This window comes from Alosa alosa, chromosome 17 (assembly GCF_017589495.1).
Source record: "Alosa alosa isolate M-15738 ecotype Scorff River chromosome 17, AALO_Geno_1.1, whole genome shotgun sequence".
NCBI lineage: Eukaryota > Metazoa > Chordata > Actinopteri > Clupeiformes > Clupeidae > Alosa > Alosa alosa.
The window spans coordinates 16,759,377-16,781,139 of NC_063205.1; the positions used below are offsets into that span (position 1 = coordinate 16,759,377).

Sequence of the window (21,763 nt, forward strand, 5' to 3'; positions counted from 1 at the left end):
CTTCTGTCTACTCACTCATTCTCTTTCACTCTCGTCTCTCCTCCTCCTCTCCTCCACCTTTCTATTGTGTCTCTTCTCAAACTTCATTTCCTCTTTTTTCTCTCTCTTTTCTCTCTTTCTCCATTCTCCCCCTTCTGTTTATCTTTTTTTCTTTCTCTCCCTCCCTCCATCTCTTCCAACCCCGCTCTCTCCTTCATGCTCTCTTTCTTTCCATTCTTCCCTTTCCCCATCTCTTTTTCTCTCTCTGTCTGCCTCTATATCTCTCTCTCCTCCATCTCTCTCTCTCTCTCTCAGACGTGGCAAGGGCCATTGAGTTGCTGGAGAAGCTCCAGGAGTCTGGGGACGTCCCAGGCCACAAACTCCAGTCCCTGAAGAAGGTTCTGCAGAGTGAGTTCTGCACGGCCATCAGAGAGGTGGGTCATCGGCATTCTCTCTCTTTTTCTCTCTCTCTCTCTCTCTCTCTCTCTCTCTCTCTCTCTCACACTCACACACACACACACTCACACACACACACACACACACACACACACACACACACACACACACACACAGGGGGAAATGGAAGCAACTTGTACATGGCTCAATGTGCTCATTGTGCTAGTGTAACGGATGCCAGCTAGCTTAGCTGTGCTTGTGGAACGTTGGTAAACCTCACTCCCCGACGCCTCAAGAGTGCTGCTGGCATGCGAGCCAGTAGCCTGGGCTATTGGCTCAATTGTTAGTGCGCTCGCCTCCCGATCCGAGGTGCTGCTGTTTCGCGGGTTCGAGTCCTGGCGTGTGCAGGGCTGAATCGCGCAGGTTACATTAATGTACCTCACCCTTTAAGCCTTGCTTGTAGTTTCCATGAGCCTGCACATAAGCCCTGTCTGAGTGGCGGCACAGATCCTGTGAATGCTAATATTTATCACTCAAATCCAAGGCTTTCTAGTGCAAAGGTAAAGCTGTCAATCGAAGCTAAATCAATCTAAACTCTCCTCTCCTGGAAGGTTGTAGTTGGAGTTGACCGAAGGGGTCGACGGGGCCATTAATGCCTGACTTGTGGCGCGGCAAATAGAGCTCGGATTTTTTTTTTTTGAACACGACAAGTGTCGGAGTGGGGGAAACGCAGCAGGCCTTCAAGGAGACAAGAACGGTGATCCTCCCATTTACTGGAGGATTACAGTGGTCTGGCAGGCTCCCGAGGATCCTTTTTGCTCTCCATTGCACTCACACAAACACACACAAGCAGACACACACAAGCAGACACACACACACACACACACACACACACACACTGACAGACAGACTTACCAGAAGCCTTCACAACACACTGAGGTTTAGTCCTGACAGCTGGCTGTTATTCTTTTGAAGATTAAAAAGTACACATAAGCAAACAAGCTAACAAGCTAGCAATTGAAAACAGGTTCAGGATGTCAGCTTCGCAGTCACATAGGGATTGTTGTTTACCGAACCAGCCATAGTTCTTTATTCTGTGATGTGCACAGGTACACCTGTTCCTGTTTTTTGCTCAGAATAGTACAGATCGCATAGCATTCCATGGACCCTGAGTAGGCCAATGAGACAGGAGAGGTGTAGGGTGTGAGGAGATCGACCATGCTAATTATTCTCATTATTGTAGACATCGTTAGCGTAGCGCATTGCTGCGCCACGGTACACAACAGCTGCTTTCTCATTCTCTCTCTCTCTCTCTCTCTCTCTCTCTCCCTCCCTGTCTCTCTCTCTCTCTGTCTTTCTCTCTCTCGCTCTCGGTCGATGCTCTGTAGCAAGCACATTCTCCTGATGTCGGAGTGTAGTTGTTTATTTGCAACACAAGCTTCAACACAAAAAGGATGCACAGGAACGTCAGCCGGTGGGAGGGCGTATGGGGTGGGGGTTGGGTGTACGGAGGGGTTCTAAGTGTTGGGGTAGGAGAGCTGGGTAACTACATTCTGTGTGCCTTCATTACTGCGTTAGCGCCGCAGATGTGTGCATTCAGCACATGTGTGATTGACAGCCAAGCGTGGGGAGGTAGTGCTTCCCGTTTCGCTCGCAGGCTTTGCATGTTATTATGTTGCCCTGTCTTTTGCTTCTCCTAAGCCATGCTGCGCACGATGGCATTTTTAAAAGACAAATTTTCATCTTCATCGCTTTCATCTTCCAGCAGTTGAGCACACAAGTTTTGTAGATTTTCGTACATTTGTTTGTGGCGATCTGAAATCGTGTGAATACACAGTAGGTAGAAATGTTCCCCTTTTTATGTAATTTACCGTATTGCATTTGTTTCTCTCGGTAGATGTAAGAAACATGCTTTTGCCCCTTGTTGTCATTTCTTTTCCTGCAGGCTTTCTCTGAATGAACTCATTTCATGGTCTGGTTAACAGACATAATGACACAGGGACTGGCCTTGTCACTTATCAAGCACGAGAACCGTTTTCCCACACAATGTTGATTTAATTTACACAGCCAAAGCATAAGTACAAGCATGGGTAAAAGGGATGACAGAGAGACATCGCGATGAAAAACTGCCATGAGGAAATGGCCACTTTGTTAATAAGGGGCTTGCATAAACGGCATGGAAAAGGGAATTTTATAATGAACTGTCGGTGACTATTGGAGAGAGAGAGAGAGAGAGAGAGAGGCACACTCTGCTGCCATAGATCTCACTGCACGGATGGAGACAGTGGTTGTAAATCAAGGGGAATGAGTCGTCAAAGTCGCTCTGCCAAGCCAGTGGGTGAGGGAGTGAACACGACATGGATGAATGACAACTTCCATCGTCCATCTCGATGATGAAGAGGGGCCTGTGACCTTCCCGTGCTTTCTCACCACACCTGGACGATGTCCACATCCATGAGTGTCATTCATTTCAAGAGGGAGTTCTTGCCATTGTCTCTCCACATAAGTAGCTATTTAAAAAGAGAAAAAAAACAGATGGACGACGACTGTCACTGTGGTCCAAGACATCCCCTGCATCTGTGACGCATGTCTTTGATGAGCGCTGCTTCTTCTCTCCTTGTTTCTACGGCAACATCTTAAATAAGCTGACAGCCTAATAAAGGACCCTCTGTGTGAGCTGAATGGTGTTATTACAACTGAACTACATCTCTAATGGAAATGGTGGAGGGGTGTGACACTTATCAAATTGTGGGCGAGAGACTCTGTCAGACTCCCGTTGGCAGGGGCAATGCAGTTAGATTACGAGGAGTGTGTGTGTGTGTGTGTGTGCGTGTGTGTGTGTGTGTGTGTGTCAACGGGGGAAAAGCAGATATACAGATGAGCAGGAGACACCTGGTTTGAGCCATGTCTGTTGTATATGATGTTCATATATATACATGTATACTATGTACTTGCAAAATGCTTTGGCAATACATTTTGAGTTTTGTCATGCCAATAGACAAAAAGTTCTTTTGAATTGAATTGAAAGGATAGTCAGATAGTCTGTGTGTCTAGCAGACAATGAATGCCCGAGATAAGGGCTGTTAAATGCAGCAGGGGGCTCCAGTTGTTTGACCTTTGGAGTGGCTGTCATCGAGAAACTAGGGGAGCACTTGCAGCTCAGCAGCATGTCTCTGGTGCTCTGCCTCTCAATCTCCTGTCTCTCTTTCTGCCTCTCAATCTCCTGTCTCTCTTTCTGCCTCTCAATCTCCATCTCTCTTTCTTTCTCTCACTCCCTCTCTTGCTCTCTCCTTCCCTCTCTCTGTTCTCTGAGACTGTGAAGTGGACAACCATGGTTACACGCACCATGTGACCTTGTTCTCCTGCAGGCTTATTTTTTTTTCCTTTTCCAGCATCAGGTAGCTGTGTGCCCATGACACTGTCACTGCTCCTTAGCAAAGCTACACCTGCAAAGACGTGTGCTCAGTGGCCTTACACACACACACATATAGATATGCACTCACACACATACAGAGAGATGCTAGAAAAACACAACAAACTCTTACATTTCTACAGCATAGCATGCAAACACACACGCACACACACACACACACACACACACACACACACACACACACACACACACACACATCCACACATCCACACAAGCACACAAACACACACATCCACACTAGTGCTGCCACTAACGACTAATTTTCTAACGACTAATCTTTCGACTAATTTTTCGATTAGTCGACAAATCTAAACGACTATTTTTTTTAAAAATCAAGTCTTTGTTATTTTGTTGTGTCCGTTTTATTTTGAACTCAACTAAAGGGAAAAATTAAAATATATATCACCCTACTTTTGTTTGAAGCTGTATTACTGTAAGTAAACTGTTCAAAAACATTATGTATAAAAAAAAAACACCCATTTAAAATGCTACCTTCAGATCTAATGTCAGACCTTTGATAGACTTTATTTGTATGCCAGTGTTGCCATGGACATAGACAACTTCTTTGACCTGAGGCCCGGTCATGGCATACTTTGGGGTCATAGGCCCCACCTACATGAACCCACCCCTCATCAAATTATCACTATATCACATCACAATTATTATTGTTACGCTATATTGTTATACTGTACATGCACTCATTCATTACTGAGCAGCCAGTGTTTAAACTGCTAACATTGTTCACAAATAGTTTGTGAAAACATGCACATCAGAGGACTGCTTTACTAATTTAAAATGTAATTACAATAGTTCCATTGCTTTTGCATGGTTGCATGATAAATACTTAACTAAAAAAACAGCAATTATATGAGTGTCATCGTTTTGGGATGTTTCCCTCATGCAAGCATCATACACTGGTAGGCAAATGGAAAGAATATTGACATATTTAATTATGCCACAAGCTTTTGGCCACGTTATTCAAATGGCTATACAATACTCTAGATAGTGTATTATAGGCTGTGCTCTGTTTTTATGGAAGTTGCATAAATCCGCATTGTTCTATTAAATGTAGTTTCATAATTAAATAGCCTTCCAATAGGATGAATTGGAGCTTTGCTACCAACGTTATCAAGTGGTTTCAGTTTCTCTCGCACATTGAATGAACGCTCATACCACCATTTAATTGTATGCCTCTATGTTTGATGACACCAAATTAGCAAGTATTTCCTACTGATTGCAGAAACGTTTTCTTTTTCTGTCGGTCCGCGGTTCCTTGATCAATTGCGCAGCAAATTATCAGATGAAGCCCCGGGAATAATTTCACTCCGCGTAACCTACTAGCTTAGCTTCCCCCACTTAGCTCTGCCTAATAATGAATTGCGCTGAAAGCAGGCAGGCACGCAACTTTGCTGCTGGCGTTAACAGTTTGCGTGCATAGCAGGGTTTAAAACATGACTGCCATCCAAAGACAGTACTTTTCAAGAGTTAATAACATAGAGTTAATATAACATTAAAGTGAGCCGTTTGAGACCAAAAATAAATAGTCGGTCAATAGTAAAACGATTCTTCGACTGAAAAAATTGCCGTCGACTAATTTTCATGGTCGACTAAGTCGCGGCAGCACTAATCCACACACTGACTGGCTCAATTGTAGACTTACACAGTTGCATATTCAGACACATACATACACACACACACACACACACACACACACACACACACACACGTACAGTGGCACTGCCTCAGTGCTCCTGACTGCTGAAATAGATCTGGGTTAATGAAAGCACACTATGGCCAAGAGCCACCGATCCAGAGAGCAGCAAGAGTGCCCCCTCAGGGAGAAACACTCACAGGAGAGGGTGGGGGGAGAGAGGGAGAGGGAGAGGGAGACGGAATGAGAGAGGGATGGGGTAGCAAGAGAATAAGAGAAAGCGAGAGAGAGGGAGTGAATATGGAGAGTGGGGAGAGAGAGAAAAAAGAAAGAAGGAAGAAGGGGGCAGATAGAGAGCCCAAGCATATGAGAATCTAGAGAAAGTGAGAGAGAGACTAACACAATAGAGAGTTAGAGAGAGAGAGGAAGAAACACAACAGAGAGAAAATAACAGAGGTGAAATGTGAAAGAGTTGCTGCAGGTGCAGTACAGGAGTGCTGTGCAGAAGATGAGTGGAGCATTTTTCCACAGATGGCACAGCACGAGAGGAAGAGGAAGAGAGAAGATGGAAGGATCAGGAGATAAAAGGCCTATAGACCCTTTCAAGAGAGTTCCATTATCAGCATCATAGTTGGCCCCACAAGACTTCCTTTTTAACATTCCATGTTATCTTAATGCAGAGGAAGTAGATTGGGGCCCAAATAGAACGTTCAAGCATTGTTTTTGTTTTTATTGTTGAAAGGGTCTATACAAGAGAAAAAAAGGTCAAGTGTGAAACAGTATAGCACAGGAGGGAGGAGAGAGGAAGAGGGAGAGAGAGCAAGAGAGCAGGGCAATGCTGCATGGCACGCCACAAGAGAGAAAAAACACAGGGAGAGAGGGAGGGAGGGAGGGGAAGGAAAGACTGAGAGAGTGAATGAGGGGAAGGAAAGAGGAAGCCCTGAGGATGCGGCTGCTGCCACGAGAGCTATCCCAGGAGTCTACGCGCAGGCACTCATAGCTTTCTCTCTCTCTTCCTCTCTCTCTTTCTCTCTCTCTCTCTCTCACTCACACACACACACACACACCACCCCTCCATGTTTCACTCCCAATCAACAGCTTCCTCTTCGCCCCTCTCATCCATTATGGCCATGTTTATGCCTTGGCGTCTGAGTACTGTTAAAACAGCAGCAAAAAAAACACACACACAATACTCTCAGCGAGATAAGATTTTTTTATAAGCACATCTTGTTTTAAGCATAAATGCTCTCAGTTTTTTTGCAATTAGCATTCACACACCAGGCCCCTGCTATTACAGTCTCTGAGATTATAGCACTCTGTACCATTTGCTGTTGATTTCTCCTCATTAAACTTAATAGCAAATCACAATGTCTCTCCAGAGTCAATGCCAAGCAATCCATGTCAGTGCCTTAAAGTATCTTTAAATGATGCTTGTAGTACCCTACAAGTACCCTTTATATTAATACGTCTTATTATTACCAGATAAATGTAGACTTAGAGTCATAGATTTATGATTAGGGATAGGAACTTACAACTATTTGTAAAAATAAATGTGAGTGAATGAATTAATTTGGCCATGTTTGGTCGGTGTTTATACATTGGTAAAATCATTATTATGCTGAAATGTATTGTGAGTTGGTAGGACACTTAATCAATGAAATGGCGAGCCTCGTAATGACTGCTAATGAACTCAGAGTTCATTAGGTTTCATTTCATTGTCCTAATGCAATTTAAACACATCATTACACCAAGAAAACAAAGTGAGACTTGTTGTTTTAAACAGGCATTTTTCCTGAGATGTAATTTGATTGCCTATTGAATAATTCAGTGGAGAGTCATAAATCCAACTTAGGCTTCAGCTGGATTGTACATGCAGTTTAAAGTGTTGCTGACTGAAATAGCCTGACCTTTATTGTTATGCATGTGAATCTCCAATGCAATTATCGGAGTACATTGTGTGCCTCGGGAGTGGTATCAAATTCTCTGTATCTTATGACTGTCAAGATGTAAATCCACTGTCTATATGAATATGGAAATGTTTTGAGAGCTCCTGACATTATTAAGTGTAACCCCCACCCAACCTGTTATTGTTTCAGGTTTAATGGAATTGGAAAGTTTACTCTGTTATGTATATGTGCAATTGTTCATGTCTAATCAAAACATTTTGATTGGAACAAAGTGGCAAACGTGGTACAATCTACTTAACAATATGTGTATTACCAACACCCACAAACCAGATACTGCTCTAGGAAACTATACATTGTATAACCTGCTTTTGTCAACAACTAGTAAAAGCTAGTTTTGTGCTTCAGGATCCCTGTATCTTCATTTGTTATGAAACTGAGATGATTAGGTGCGTTTTGCTGCTATAGCTCTGTTCAAACATGATGGCATTATTGGAGTTCTTTTCGCTCTATGTCGGAACCATTGTTGTCATGGGAGATCAGGACAAGCTATATTGAGCGGGAAAATGCTAGGGCCTTAATAGGGTATTAAGGTTTTGCACCTACGTCATAATTGTCATGTGACCGTTTGTTTACAACTGGACTGGTAGGCAAGCGTGGTAGGCAGAGCGGTAGACATACAGCGGGTTACATATGTTACACATGGGCCTACTGTAGTTACTATGGTTACAAATATCTTCAAAATTGAATTTTATTATCAAAACACTGACTGAGAGATGCCGACCACTTGCGTAGCAGTTGGTTGCTACAATAGGAAGAAAAAAGGCGACGGGAAATCGTTTCATCGTTTTCCATTAGATCCTAATCGCCGAGCGAGATGGATAACAGCTGTGAAGCGTGTAGGCTACAATATCCAAGATGGGCATCGCGTCTGCAGCGACCACTTTATAAAAGGTAAGTCAAGACGAACGTATGTCCCTAGCCTACTGTATGTTGATGGTACTTGTCAGAAAATAGCCTAGATCTAATCGGAAGTGTAGCCTATCTGTTTGTGACTTCGGATCTATTGATTTTTCATCAGGCTGTAATCGTTGATATTGCATTGCCATTATTGTTTATTATTGGTAATTTCGTTAATGCAGTCTTACCAACATTTTAAAACTGTTCACTGTTAATGTTTTAGCTATTCTAAGTTAGGCTAGCTTCTATATGTTTTTATTTGCTAGGTGCTTTAGACAAAAGCATCTGCTAAATCATGCACGCTTGCCAACCTAAGGATAACCATCTTAGATCTGTTAGATCTGAGTAGATCAACGATCAACTCAATTTGTGATCAGTAGCATAACTTTTTTTTAAAATAACATCTTTATTGCTTTTGTTTCAGAGAAATGTGATGACCCACTATCGCCAGATTATGTGCCTTCCATATTCCAATATGTGTCATCACCAGTTAAGAGGAAACGGGCGCAGGCGATGGAAGGTTATGCACGCAGAATGGTAGCAAAGAAAAACAAATGTGAAGGTGAATGGCTTAGTGAATGAGTTATCTGCTGAGAATATATTATGCTGCCCTCCTACTACGTTACCAGCAGGCAGAACAAGACAGCTAGCTAACACTGTTTTTCAGAAGTTTTTCAATGAAATGGCAATGCTTGACTGTTATTGTGTTTACTTAAGTTTTCAACAATACTTCACTTTCACTCAAAACTACAGTACAAACTGTACAAGAATACCAAAAAGGTAGGCTACATAAGGATACATTCGACATATTACACATGCAAACAGCATAGCTTCAAAACACAGAGATCGCTAGCCTAACTCATTCTTAACGTGACTCGGAATACCAACGAGAGCTAGCATCATTTATCTAACTAAAGTATGCACAAAATACGTAGCCAAGTTACAGAAGTACGAAAATCAAAGTCCAAGAATTAGAAGGGATTTTCTGAGACCGTGTTCATCCGTGATAAACTCGTGGTAGACTGAACCAAGAAGTAAACACAGGAATAGTACTTAGTCCTACTACTATTCAGTTACCCAAAATGACCGCAAGGTGGAAGCATATGTAAAGAAATGTAAAATAAGGCTATCAGAATTACAAATAAGATGCATTTTTAGAAGGCAGAACATATACATATACATATATAAATAGTTAATTAAATACATAAATATAATGTAATATTTAAATAAATAAGTAATATATAGGCCTATATATCATAATAAGTATCTATCATAAATAAATAAATATAATGTAATAATTGTCATTCTAGGTAGGGAGAGGACAGCCGCTGCCCAAACCCTTTTACTACTATCCACATATGACTCTGACAAGGACACAGACTCTGCGCCAGAGCTGGATGATGAGTTAGAGACACAGCTAGACACACAGCCTGCACCAAATCCCAGCACAAACGGTGTGTCTACTCAAACAGACATTGACATGGAATACATGGATGAACTGGATCGAGAGTGTCAAGCTCTTCGTTCCGAGAATTTAAAAATCAAGGAGGATATTGCCAGACTGTCACTACAGGAGGACACATTCAGGGCCAATGAGGGCAAGGTTAAATTGCTGACTGGTCTGCCAAACTACCAATGTTTGTTGACTATGCTCACACTTATTGGCAGTCACCTAGGAAATGTAAATATTCTTAGTCCATTCCAACAACTCCTGATGACCATGATGCGACTCAGATTTAACCTACACACACAATTTTTGGCTTTCATTCTAGGCGTCAGCACTTCCACCATATCAAGAACATTCAACAATGTAATTAATGCACTATATGTCAAACTAGTTCCCCTCATGATTGTGTGGCCTGATCGCGAAGAATTGAGGAAAACACTACCAACTTCTTTCCGTGTCACATTCCCAAAATGTACATCAGTGATTGACTGTTTTGAAATTTTTGTTGAGAGAGCATCTAGTCTACAGGCCAGGGCTCAAACCTACTCTAATTACAAACACCACAACACTGCTAAATATTTCATCAGCATCACCCCACAGGGGACCATTTAATTCATTTCCAGAGGTTATGGTGGTAGAGCAAGTGATAAATACATCACAGAACACTCAGGATACCTTGCCAAATTGAATCCAGGAGATGTAGTTCTGGCAGACCGAGGGTTTGATCTGAAAGATACATTTGCATTGTATGGGGCCAAATTGATCATTCCCGTTTTTACAAAAGGAAAAACACAGCTATCATCTGAAGACATTGAGAAATCAAGAAACATATCAAAAGTTCGAATACATGTTGAGAGAGTAATTGGCTTGACCAGACAAAAATATACCATCCTTGAAACTATCATTCCAATCACATTGTTACAGACAGACACTGTATATAATGTTACTTCGCTTGATAAAATTGTTCATGTATCTTGTGCCTTAGTTAATATGTGTAAATCTATAGTTCCATTTGATCAATAAAATACGGGTCTTTGAATATTGAAATGAAAATAGTTTATTTGTGCACCTTTATATTTCTGTTTTTTGTTTGTTCAGCAGAACTTTGCAATCTGAACAAAACCATTTTCTTTTGGGTGCATTCTTCAGTCTCAAGCATGACACATGGAATTGCACAATCTTACAATTTTTATATTGACAAATCACCATATTGTCGGAAAGAGGTTTACGGCAGAAACACCAAACTCTGTTGGTATAGCTTGACGCTTTGGGGAGTTTTGTATCAGTAGGTGCAGCACGAGTGAACCATTTGCCTAGAATCTCTGGAAGAATGCAGCTTTGGAAGAATATTTTAGCTTTCTCAATGATGGTGGAGTGCAATTGGAGATCAGGCATTATTCTTTCAGTGTAGAATTCTTGTGGGGTCCAAATAATGAAGTCGGCATATGACCGTTGTGTCACCATCAACTGACACTGTACTTGATAGTAGTATGTGTGGTCTCTCTTGAGGTGTACTATCCCGTCTGTCTCTGTCAAACAGAAATCAGACCTCTGTACAAGATCTCTAAGCCTGCTACACTTGGCTGTAATAGGGCACTTTATTTCCAGGACACCTTCTCCGTGGCATCCACATGCTATCAAACCATCTGGACTGGCACCAATGAATGGGTGAGTCGTGCTGATGTGCAACCCAGTCTCTGTGACAGTGAAGTCTTCGTGGTTACCAGCATAAAGCTGACTGTAGACCTGCCGAGCAACTGATTCATTCTCTTTTCCCCACCTGTGGAAAGCAAATTAAATCATTCTTAATTAATAATGTGTTCTTTGCTATGTATAACTGTGAACCAATCATAATGTACATAAGTAACCTTAATAAATAAGTTTCCACAATATACTGAAGACATCTTGCCTAGTTTCTTTAGTTGAAAAATTAGTGTTCCCAGGGTAACAGATGGACTTGATCAGTGATTTTGGTGGGTTATACACATCAGACTTGACAACAGCTTTACAGACAGATGCTGTGACTCTCCCACACCTCTGGCCAAACCACACCTTTGACTTGTACTGATCTCTGGTGCTGTCTATGATGATGTTTACCTGAAACATACATGATTTCATTTTCATACAGTGGGTACCACTTGGAATTTTCCGGTTTCACGCGTGAATCACGCGTCTCTTATTTATATTTCCCCAGTGAAGCTGCAATGACCCAAACAACCTCAAGTAATACGTTGTAAGTTGTATGTTATAAGTTGTAATACATTTTAAGTTGCAATATGTTGTACGTTATAGGTTGTAATACCTTTCATGCAGCTGCGTGAATCACAGAAAGTATGAATGAAGTGGCCACTGCTAAATGGGACCCACTGTATGTCTTCATTAAAGTACATACAATAACGGTTACAACTGGAAAATGCTAAATATTAAAATAGGCTAGTGTTAATTTCGTCAGACTAGACAAGAGGAAATATGTTCGTCAACGACCTTTTTTTTTCATGACTAAGACGAGACGATGACGAGACGGCAGTAATGTCCTGAAACACTGACTAAGACTATCTTAAGATGCATTATTGTTGACGAAAAAAGACGAGACTAAAATGTTTTGCATGAAATAAAAACTAAGATAAAATCTCTCTTCATTTTCGTCTACAAAATGAGAAGACAGAATATCTAGCTGTTATGTTTTCAAAATATTCCGAATGAGTTCATACGCAACAGCTTTCCTGTAGGCTAGTCTACGTGCTGTTGCTGCAACCCTGTGGCTGCAACACGAAACTACATGGAACAAGAACACTGGAGATTTTTGCCAGAGTTAGCAAGCTAACTACCTAAGCTTTATGCCACAATGCTACATACCCAGAAGTTGAAGCTTCTCTCATACAAATTAACATCCCCCAGAATGTCCATACGAAAATGTTCATCATGTAATGTCAACTATTTAACTAGTTAGACTGATGATGCAAAGTTTGCTAGCAAGTAAGCTAATATGGAAAGTTAAGCTAGCAAGTTAGCTATGGCTAAGAGGGAGAGTCTGTTTGGGGAATGTGTTGTGTTTAGGCGATATAAGCCATCTAGCGAGGTGGAGTAAAACATTAATACTTTGGCCTATGACTGTGTTTCTCAAACCTTTTCAGTTTCAGGACCACTTAACTAACCCTAGCTAAAAAAAAAAAAAAGATTAGACCTACTTCAACAGTAGCCTATAATTAGTCTACACAATAGGCCTACACACTGAACCACCTTGCTTTATTGTCTTTGCACTTTGCTTATTGTGTGGATTCATACTGTATGATTTAAACTGGCATATCTTACATAGACAGTGTTGCAGAACTGTTTTTTTTTATACAAGTTGGTTTAATATTGCAAACAACTCCTATATATTATATTTTACCACATCTGCTCGCGGACTACTTGCGATAGCTTGCGGACCACCAGTGATCCCCGGACCACACTTTGAGAAACACTGGTCTACGAATATGACAGTGGTCCAGTCAAAAATCAGAATGAGTAATTATAACAGACGAGTAGCCCTGTGGACACACAATATTGTTGGAAAATTGAGATGTGTGAAACAAATTTTCTGACAGGAATTATCAGAAATAATTTGTTATAAAAAAAAAGACTAAATGTGTTGACTAAAACTGACTAAGACTAATATACCTTTAGTTTTCTTTTGACTAAAACTAGACTATAATGATGAGACTTTTAGTCGACTAAAACTTGACTAGCAAAAATGATATTTGAATGACTAAATATGACAGACTAAAAAGGACATTTAGTCACAAGACTAAGACTAAATTAAAAATAGGTGACAAAATTAACACTACCTGTTCTTCAGTGATATTCAGCAGATCTCCACAAAGAATCTTGTTACTCTCTTCCAGGAGTTGATTGTAGTCTTTCTGCAGATTCTCTGCATTGTATAGTGATGAGAGTGGCTTTGGGATGGAGTGTGATTTGGGTATGAATGCCTCACAGTATGTAGGAAGAATGGAGAGAAGTGCAGCAGTTGGGTTGGATGAATGTAGACTTCTGTAGAATTCTGCTTTCTCAATCTGACTTGGTGCTAAAATTGGGTTTCTCTGAAATGGTGCCCGTCTGGTTGGACCTTGCTGCACATGAAGGACAGATGTCAACCTCTTTGCAGGGCGAGTAAAATCAATAACGGCCAGGGTAGCATACTGGGCCGGACTTTCCTTTGTAGATGAGTTCCCCAACCATGAACAAGGCAACTGAGTGACACCGACATCCTGCTTGGACTTCGCATAAACATACAGGGCAAAAGCGACAGCTGCAGTATGTGAGCATGCTTCGCTTAGTCCAGCTTTACACGTGCAGTGGGCTGTAATAATAGTGCCATCCATTTTCGCTGCCAGCCACGCTTTCAAAGGCTCCTTATTCAAAGACTGTGAATGGAATACCTGTTGAGATATATATCAATTAGGCTATGTGCAACTTATCAGTCATCTGATATCAAAATAAAAGAATATTTGTCCAAATTCCTTATCACATCACACACACATAGACCTATGCCTACAAGATCTTATTATGAGCTTAACAATTTACATGTAGGCTAGGCCTCAGTAGCCTAACACCCAGGTTGCACTAGGGGAGAACCAGTAGGCTACAATCGTAACACTTATTTTCTCGGTTCAAACTCGATTTACAAAGACGATAGACTTAAGAGCTGTGAAATTCGCCCAGAAAGGAGTCCTAGCCTAGCTACATGTTTACTTTTGCCATAGAGACGGGTGTTACAACTAACCCGCACAATGTTTTTATTTTCATTTACGCATTTGCTGTGATTAAATATATCAAATGGCACTCATGTTAACTTGTAACAGAGGGACTTTAAGATATGAATGATATATATATGTGATTGAAGTCCACAAACACAAATTTCGCAAAGCACAAACTTGTAACAGAGGGACTTTAAGATATGAATGATATATATATGTGATTGAAGTCCACAAACACAAATTTCGCGAAGCACAAATTTCACATCCTTGGGAAGTGTTTTCATGAAACAAACATCTTGGTTTTAAAAAGAATTAGGCCTAGGCTACACGCTAGATTTTGCACTTTTTTTTGCTTAATATCTGTGGTCGTATTTATTCTTGACCATTCTTCTATTTGGATGGCTGTAAGATTGTATCGATGTGTCTAGACTAATTACGTTTCCATAACTACACCACGTTACTACGCCTAACGTTACTGTTACATTTGTAGCCTAAGGTTATTACAATTGTATGATACCGGTTCTCCCTACCGAGATACACAACTGATTAGCCTACAGATCTATGTGTGTTGGATCAGACCTAGACAAGTTAGCCTACACAGTCCTTACTAAAAGAAGAAAACAGCAAACCCACTGAGCAAGTGACGGTTAAGTGAAACAATAGCATAATGGTAAGTAGGCTACTTACCGATGCTGTTGTGGCGAATATGTCATCAGCTGTTTCTTGGACTAGTATATTTCTCACCCATCCATTGATCACGAAATTAAACGTGTCAAGGGACTTGTATGCTTTCAAGTCTGCTCCTGTGTATGGGGAGGGCGTGTTCACTAAATAATGATACACATCGTGGTACTCCACATTTGGGTATCTGACTGCCGCTGTTAAAGCCACCATACCATCAACTGGTGTGGTGTACGGATCAACACCCCCAATTAAGGCAATTTTAGCAAAATAACGTTCCCGTGACAGGCTATCAAATGTTAAATGGGTTAACGTTCTGTCATCATTAACGTCGATGTCTGACATGTTGGCACGTAAAAAATACTGATTAGTGACCGAGGGACAACGGTAGGCAACGAAGGTTCAATGCGTTCCTTGCCTACCAGGAGGCGATGTAAACAAAGAATCACGTGATTAAAACGTCACAAGCAAAACCTTAATAGACCTCTCCAGAATAAGTCCCGCCTCCTAACTTCGATTGTCTATGGGAAATAACATGGCGTTTTGAAAGAATGTACCTGTCAAACTCTGTAGGTGACAAAGTAGAAAAAGCTGCTGGGCAGATTGGCCTACACACTTCTGCCATCGAAACCGACAATCAAAAAATCCAGTGGAAACTAGATGGCAGAAGTGTGTAGGCCAATCTGCCCACAAGCTTTTTCTACTTCGCTACCTACAGATGTTTTACCGGTATGATATTTCGAAACGCCATGTTATTTCCCATAGACAATCGACGCCAGGAAGTTGGATGGATACGGAAGTTACGGAGGCGGGACTTATTCTGGAGAGGTCTATAGTAAAGGCAGAGACGGTTGATAAAGCGAGAGGGTAAATTCTGGCACGTTGTGACGTGGGGTTCGAAGCTGTCACGCCCATTTAGGAGTCTAGCGGGAGGTCCAGTGTCTATGTATTCCTATGGGAGAAATGAACATTTTCAATGAATATGACCAATCCCTTTAGCCCTACATTCAGCGATGTAAGTTTTGAACCCATTTTCTAGAAGCCACATGTCTCCCTAACATTCCGACATTGAAATTGTATTTTCCAACGAAACAAATAAAGACAAAAATAGCTTTGTTAAGTGGATCTGTCACTGTCTCCCTCAAAGCTCTGGTGCACAGCCACCTGTTCTCAGAGGCTCTAAACTCAGAGATGGTTGATAAACTAACCTAACATATTTTTTGCTAGAACTAGTAGACTACCACAAAGTTGCTGAACATATGTTACTTCAGGTTTGTTTGCAACAATATATAAGTTTAACCAAAGTTCCAACGAACATTCCCATTCACTTTCCGTTTACTGTGCTAACGTTAGCTAGCTAGCTGGGTTAACGGGGCAAAATGAAATTATTCATTCCGTGTCCGAAAGAGTGTTTCATTGGCATCACACACAAACAATGTCTGTAAAATAGTATACAAAATTATATGTATATGTTATTATTGCTTATTCAGAGAAAAGTTTATGTTTTGACACGCCTATTTAGGAGTCCGGAACTAGTGCCATTTCGTTCCATTGGTGAATCGTCTTATGATTCATCTTAGTTAACTATAGAATCTTTGGTAAAGGTGATTTAGTGAGGTTATGTGGGACCTTCATATTGGATCTAATTATTCTGGTTTCATTTTAGTCTATGGGCTGAAGCATTGATTCACTGCCAACTCAATGGCCATAATTCTGAACACAGGGAGCGGTGATGGCTACACAATTACCAGTGACAGGGTCTCTGCTAGAGCCAAAATGGGGCAGCCATGGCCCACTGGTTAGCACTCTGGAGGGTTGCCGGTTCGAGCCCCGACCAGTGGGCCGCGGCTGAAGTGCCCTTGAGCAAGGCACCTAACCCCCACTGCTCCCCTCGAAAGCCGTTGTAGCAGGCAGCTCACTGCGCCGGGATTAGTGTGTGCTTCACCTCACTGTGTGTTCACTGTGTGCTTGTTTGTGTTTCACTAATTCACCGATTGGGTTAAATGCAGAGACCAAATTTCCCTCACAGGATCAAAAAAGTATACTTACATACTTATACTTAAAATGGTAGCTCCTTGACGTGAAAAGTATACTTATATACTTATACTTAAAATGGTAGCTCTTTGACGTGAAAAGTAAACAAATATTACATGGAGGGCAACCAACTGGAGGTTGTCAGCACAGGGGCCTCTGTAATCACAGGTAGATGTGATTACAGAGGGTAGAATCACCGAGTCAAAGAGCAGGTAAACAAAGCTTCTGGGTGTGATTTATATTTCATAAACAAAGTTTGGGAGAGGTCTTGCTCTGCTTTTTTCTCACACACTCTCTCTCATACACACACACACACACACACACACACACACACACACATGCGGGCGCGCACACACAAAATCTGTCTTCTAGTGATGCATATGAATTTCTGGAGGGGACTACAAAGTAATGGCTCTTTAATGAGGAACATGTGGAACATTCTAGAACCCTTGCCAGAGAGTTATTCAGTCCATTTAGTTTAATAAACATTTTGTTTACCTGCTAGCCAGTGGTTCCAGGCTATTACTACAGACTCACAGAGTGCCTTACAGTCAGTTGCAGTCATTAAACACACAATATAAATTGACCACAGTGTGTGCAGTGTGTTAAAATGCACAGTACCTGCTCTCTAGACACAGTATCAACATGCTTAATTCAGAATAGAGCCATGAAATTCATCTGATCATTAACTGACCTCTTTCTTTTCGTCTCTCCCCTCTTTCTCTCTCTCCTTTTCCCTTTTTCTCTGATTCTCTCTCTCATTTGCCCTTTCTGTCACAGGTGTATCAGTATATGCATGAAACAATAACAGTGAATGGCTGTCCAGAATACCAAGCGCGAGCCACAGCAAAGGTAGGTTTGATGGAAACGTTGTAACGCCAGTCGGGCTTATTCTCATTCACGAGTGCTGCTCAGTGCTAGTGGAGATGCCTCATGACTGGCTTTCATGATGTTTCCTCGCAGTTCCACCAAGGGAAAGGCTACATGTTGGTGAACAAATGACCCGCTGAGCAGACCTGCATGCAAACAACACCCAGTCTCTAGTCCTGCTAGTGAGGGCTGCCTATAGCTCATTCCTATTTATATTTCATCTAAGGATGTTGTGTGTGTGTGTGTGTGTGTGTGTGTGTGTGAGCAGGGGTGGTACATATATGATGGTGAGAGCCAAGAAGAGGAAATATAGGGTTCCTGCATTTCAGAGCAAGAGCCAGAACAGAGGAGAGTGTTGAAAAGAGAGAGAGAGAGGCAAAGAGGAGAGAAAGATCGAGGGGGGAGAGGAAGAGAGGGGAAGAGAGAGGGAGGAATAAGTTGTGTTATAAGAGGGTGTGTGTGTGTGAGAGAGAGAGAGAGAGAGAGAGAATTGAAGGATACAGAAATTGTGGAGGAAGAACAGAACAGAAGTATGGAGTTAAAGGGGAAAGACATCAAGCGTTAACCATAGGAGGGGAGAAGAAAGGAGAGAAAATAACTGAAAAGGAAAAAAAGAGCAGAGATGGGAGAGGAGGAAGAGAGGCTGAGGAAAAGCTTGAAGAATAACGAGGGAATGACAAAGACAAAGGGAAGAGTGACAGACTCCCAGAGAAATGAGAGAAAGGAGGAGAGCGGGGGGGTGGGTAGTGTCATAATGTGTAAGATGGCCTGCAACAGGAGGAGGAAGAGGCAAGAGGAAGGAAAGGGAAACGCCTCGAGGACACGGCCAAAAAGCCAGAGCTCAGTCACTGTCACAAACTAGACGGGGGGTCAGAGAGGAAGAGAGAGAAAGAGAGGGAGATGCAGAGAGAAGTAGAGATAGGGAGGAGAGGAAGAGAGAGAAGCAGGGAGAGGGGGGAGAATAAGTGGTGTGATATGAGGGTGTGAAGGTGTATACTGGCAGATGAACTCGGGAATTAAATTCCCCTCCACCAAAGAACCACACACACCCACACACCTGTCACCCCAGCAGGAACAGAGCACACACACACACACACCTGTCACCCCAGCAGGAACAGAACACACACACACCACTGCGGTGGCAGAGCAAGGACAGTGAGGTGATGAAGCACAACGTGAGCAGGCTTACACACACCGCCACACTCTGAGTGTGAGCAGACAGACAGACAGACACACACACACACACACACACACACACACACACACACACACACACACCGGGCACACAGGGACACACACACACACAGCATGAACAGACAGAAGTCTGCCTGCTCCACAGGAATGTCTGGACGCCCCGCCAAACTAGCCTATTATAAAATCAGCACAGAATATTGGCCCTCATTATGTCTGTGTGTGAAAACATATATAAATATGGTACAGTGGTGTAAATATCAAGTCTGTAATGTTCTCCATAATACAAATAATTCTGATGTGAGCCAAACACTGTTTTTTTCATTATGTACAGGCTGCTATGTGTTGACATTTTGTATGGTGCTAGATGCCACAATGCTTTCCTGGGATTCAGAATGGTATTGTGAAGAGACTATTCATGCTTTAGTGCATTGTTTAGCAAGGGACATAGAGACACCTGATATAACTTGCTGATTTTCTCTCCATGTTTGGAAAGCACTAGGTAGGCAGATAAATGAATAGCCCTCTGTCTAGCTTGAAAAGGACAGAGCTCTTAAATGTTAAGTAGAGTCTAGTCCAAGCCTGTCATCATCCGTCCCCACACTGTCGTCGTAAATGTCTCCTGGGATGCAAGTCTGATTCATCTGTCCATAATTAGAATCTTCATCATAACATACAATAGAATATCCATGTCCTTAGTTGCCATTTCACAGAGTGTTTCAATGGTAATCAGGTCTGTTACTACTAGTGAAGTGAACATAGAGTATATCTATTTATAAGAGCTAAGAACTACTGCAGTTAAATGCTAGGCAAGGAATGCATTGCAGTGTTTTGGTTCAGATAAAACATCAGTGGAGCATGGATGTTAATTGCTTGTCAAATGATAATATCATACTTTGATATCGTAGGCTAACAGGGCTGGCATCATTAGAGAATTGGGCAAGCCTAGGTATCCGCATTACTGTGACTGCTCTGGGCGTTGCAAATCACCTCTCTGACTTTGTCCTTCACAAGAGACGCTCAGACACACTTTGAAATGGCTGGCCTGTCAACTTATGGTGCATATTAAACACCAGCCTCATAAGTCGCGCTCACAATTAAGATGGAGTCTGGCGGATGGAGCCATTTCGGTCGATGCCGGCGAAATGAGTGAGCGGCTGTCCTTTTAAAAGCTCCGGATCGCTCCGGGGAGTCCGCTTCCTCTTGTACGCGGGCGCTCGTCAGGGGAAGAGCCCCCGACAGAGAGATGAGACCGCCGCATCGCTGATCGGAAATCTTAAGTGGCTGAGAGAGAGAGGGAGAGAGGCTGTGGATGTCCAATAGATAAAAATGGCTTTGAAACTTGGAGGCAGACACAGCCAATGCACCGAATTGATCTTTGTTTTATTTTGTTATATTGTGTTTCACAATGCCTGCTTTTGGTAAATGGATTTAGTATACACTAGAATGTTCTTCAGTTAGAACCAAGTGGCAGATTCTGTTATCTTTCACAGGCCTAGAGAACCTTGTTGCCAGAAATGGTTAAACCTTCCCCTTTTTGTGGAGCTCATACAAGACTTTTTAAGAGGGGATTAAGCTAAACAATTACTGCTGCTCTGTATTTACATCTTTCTAAGGCCTTAGCTGAAGTGGCTCACTGTACCATGGCAGTATTTGGGTGCATTCCCATTTGGCTCTTAAACAGTTCTGCGCCAGATCAAAGCTGGACGCTTTCCAAAGTCAGCCGCTATCTGGCCCGTATCACCAACCTGTGTTGTGTGCGTAGTGCACCCATGACCTTGGTGTTGCTGGCAGTATCCTCTGTCAACTAATCTATAAGAGAACAAAGACAGGATTACAGAAAGGGCCCCACACACAGACACACACACACACACACACACACACACATGCACACTTGTTTCCTAAGCACCCACCATGTCTGCCGCTGACAGGGACATTTTTTGAGCTTCTGCCAAAACGTTCTTCTACATATTCTCTGACCCTTGTGTTTACCCCTCAGGTGTAGATAGTTAGCGTGCTAGCTAAACCTGGGGGCAAGTTCTGCGGCTGTCCACACGGTGCTGCCGTGATGTGTGAATTAGGTGTGCCTGAGGGGGGAGTTTTGGAGGGTAGAAATGGTTACCAGGCAGATCTAGGGCATACCCAATCACTTCTGATTAATTCAAGTCAATCATACACTGTGGGACCTCATTGAACTGCATTCACTGGTTTGAAAAGCACTTTATAAATGAGATTGATAGACAGACAGACAGACAGACAGACAGATACACACACACACACACACACACACACACACACACGCACACACATATTTATTGGCTGATCAAATGTTTGGTCAAGTTTGGATGGTCAAGATTGGTTGATTTTACAGTCAATCGATGAAGTGATTGGTTGACTGATCAAATGCTTGATTAATTGATTGAACGAATCACAGTTGATTGAACACGCACATCGCACATCACAGAAGACGAAGACTGC

At 42.1% G+C, this 21,763-nt stretch overlaps 1 protein-coding gene across 1 annotated transcript in view; it reads left to right on the forward strand.

Moving 5' to 3' along the window:
• The window catches only part of lin7a (lin-7 homolog A (C. elegans)), a 47,589-nt gene that overhangs the window by 12,048 nt on the left and 13,778 nt on the right, over positions 1–21,763 (forward strand). The window contains exons 2-3 of the mRNA XM_048268136.1: positions 295–413; positions 18,005–18,076. Coding sequence (XP_048124093.1) covers positions 295–413; positions 18,005–18,076 — 191 coding nt within the window. The remainder of the gene's footprint in view (positions 1–294; positions 414–18,004; positions 18,077–21,763) is intronic.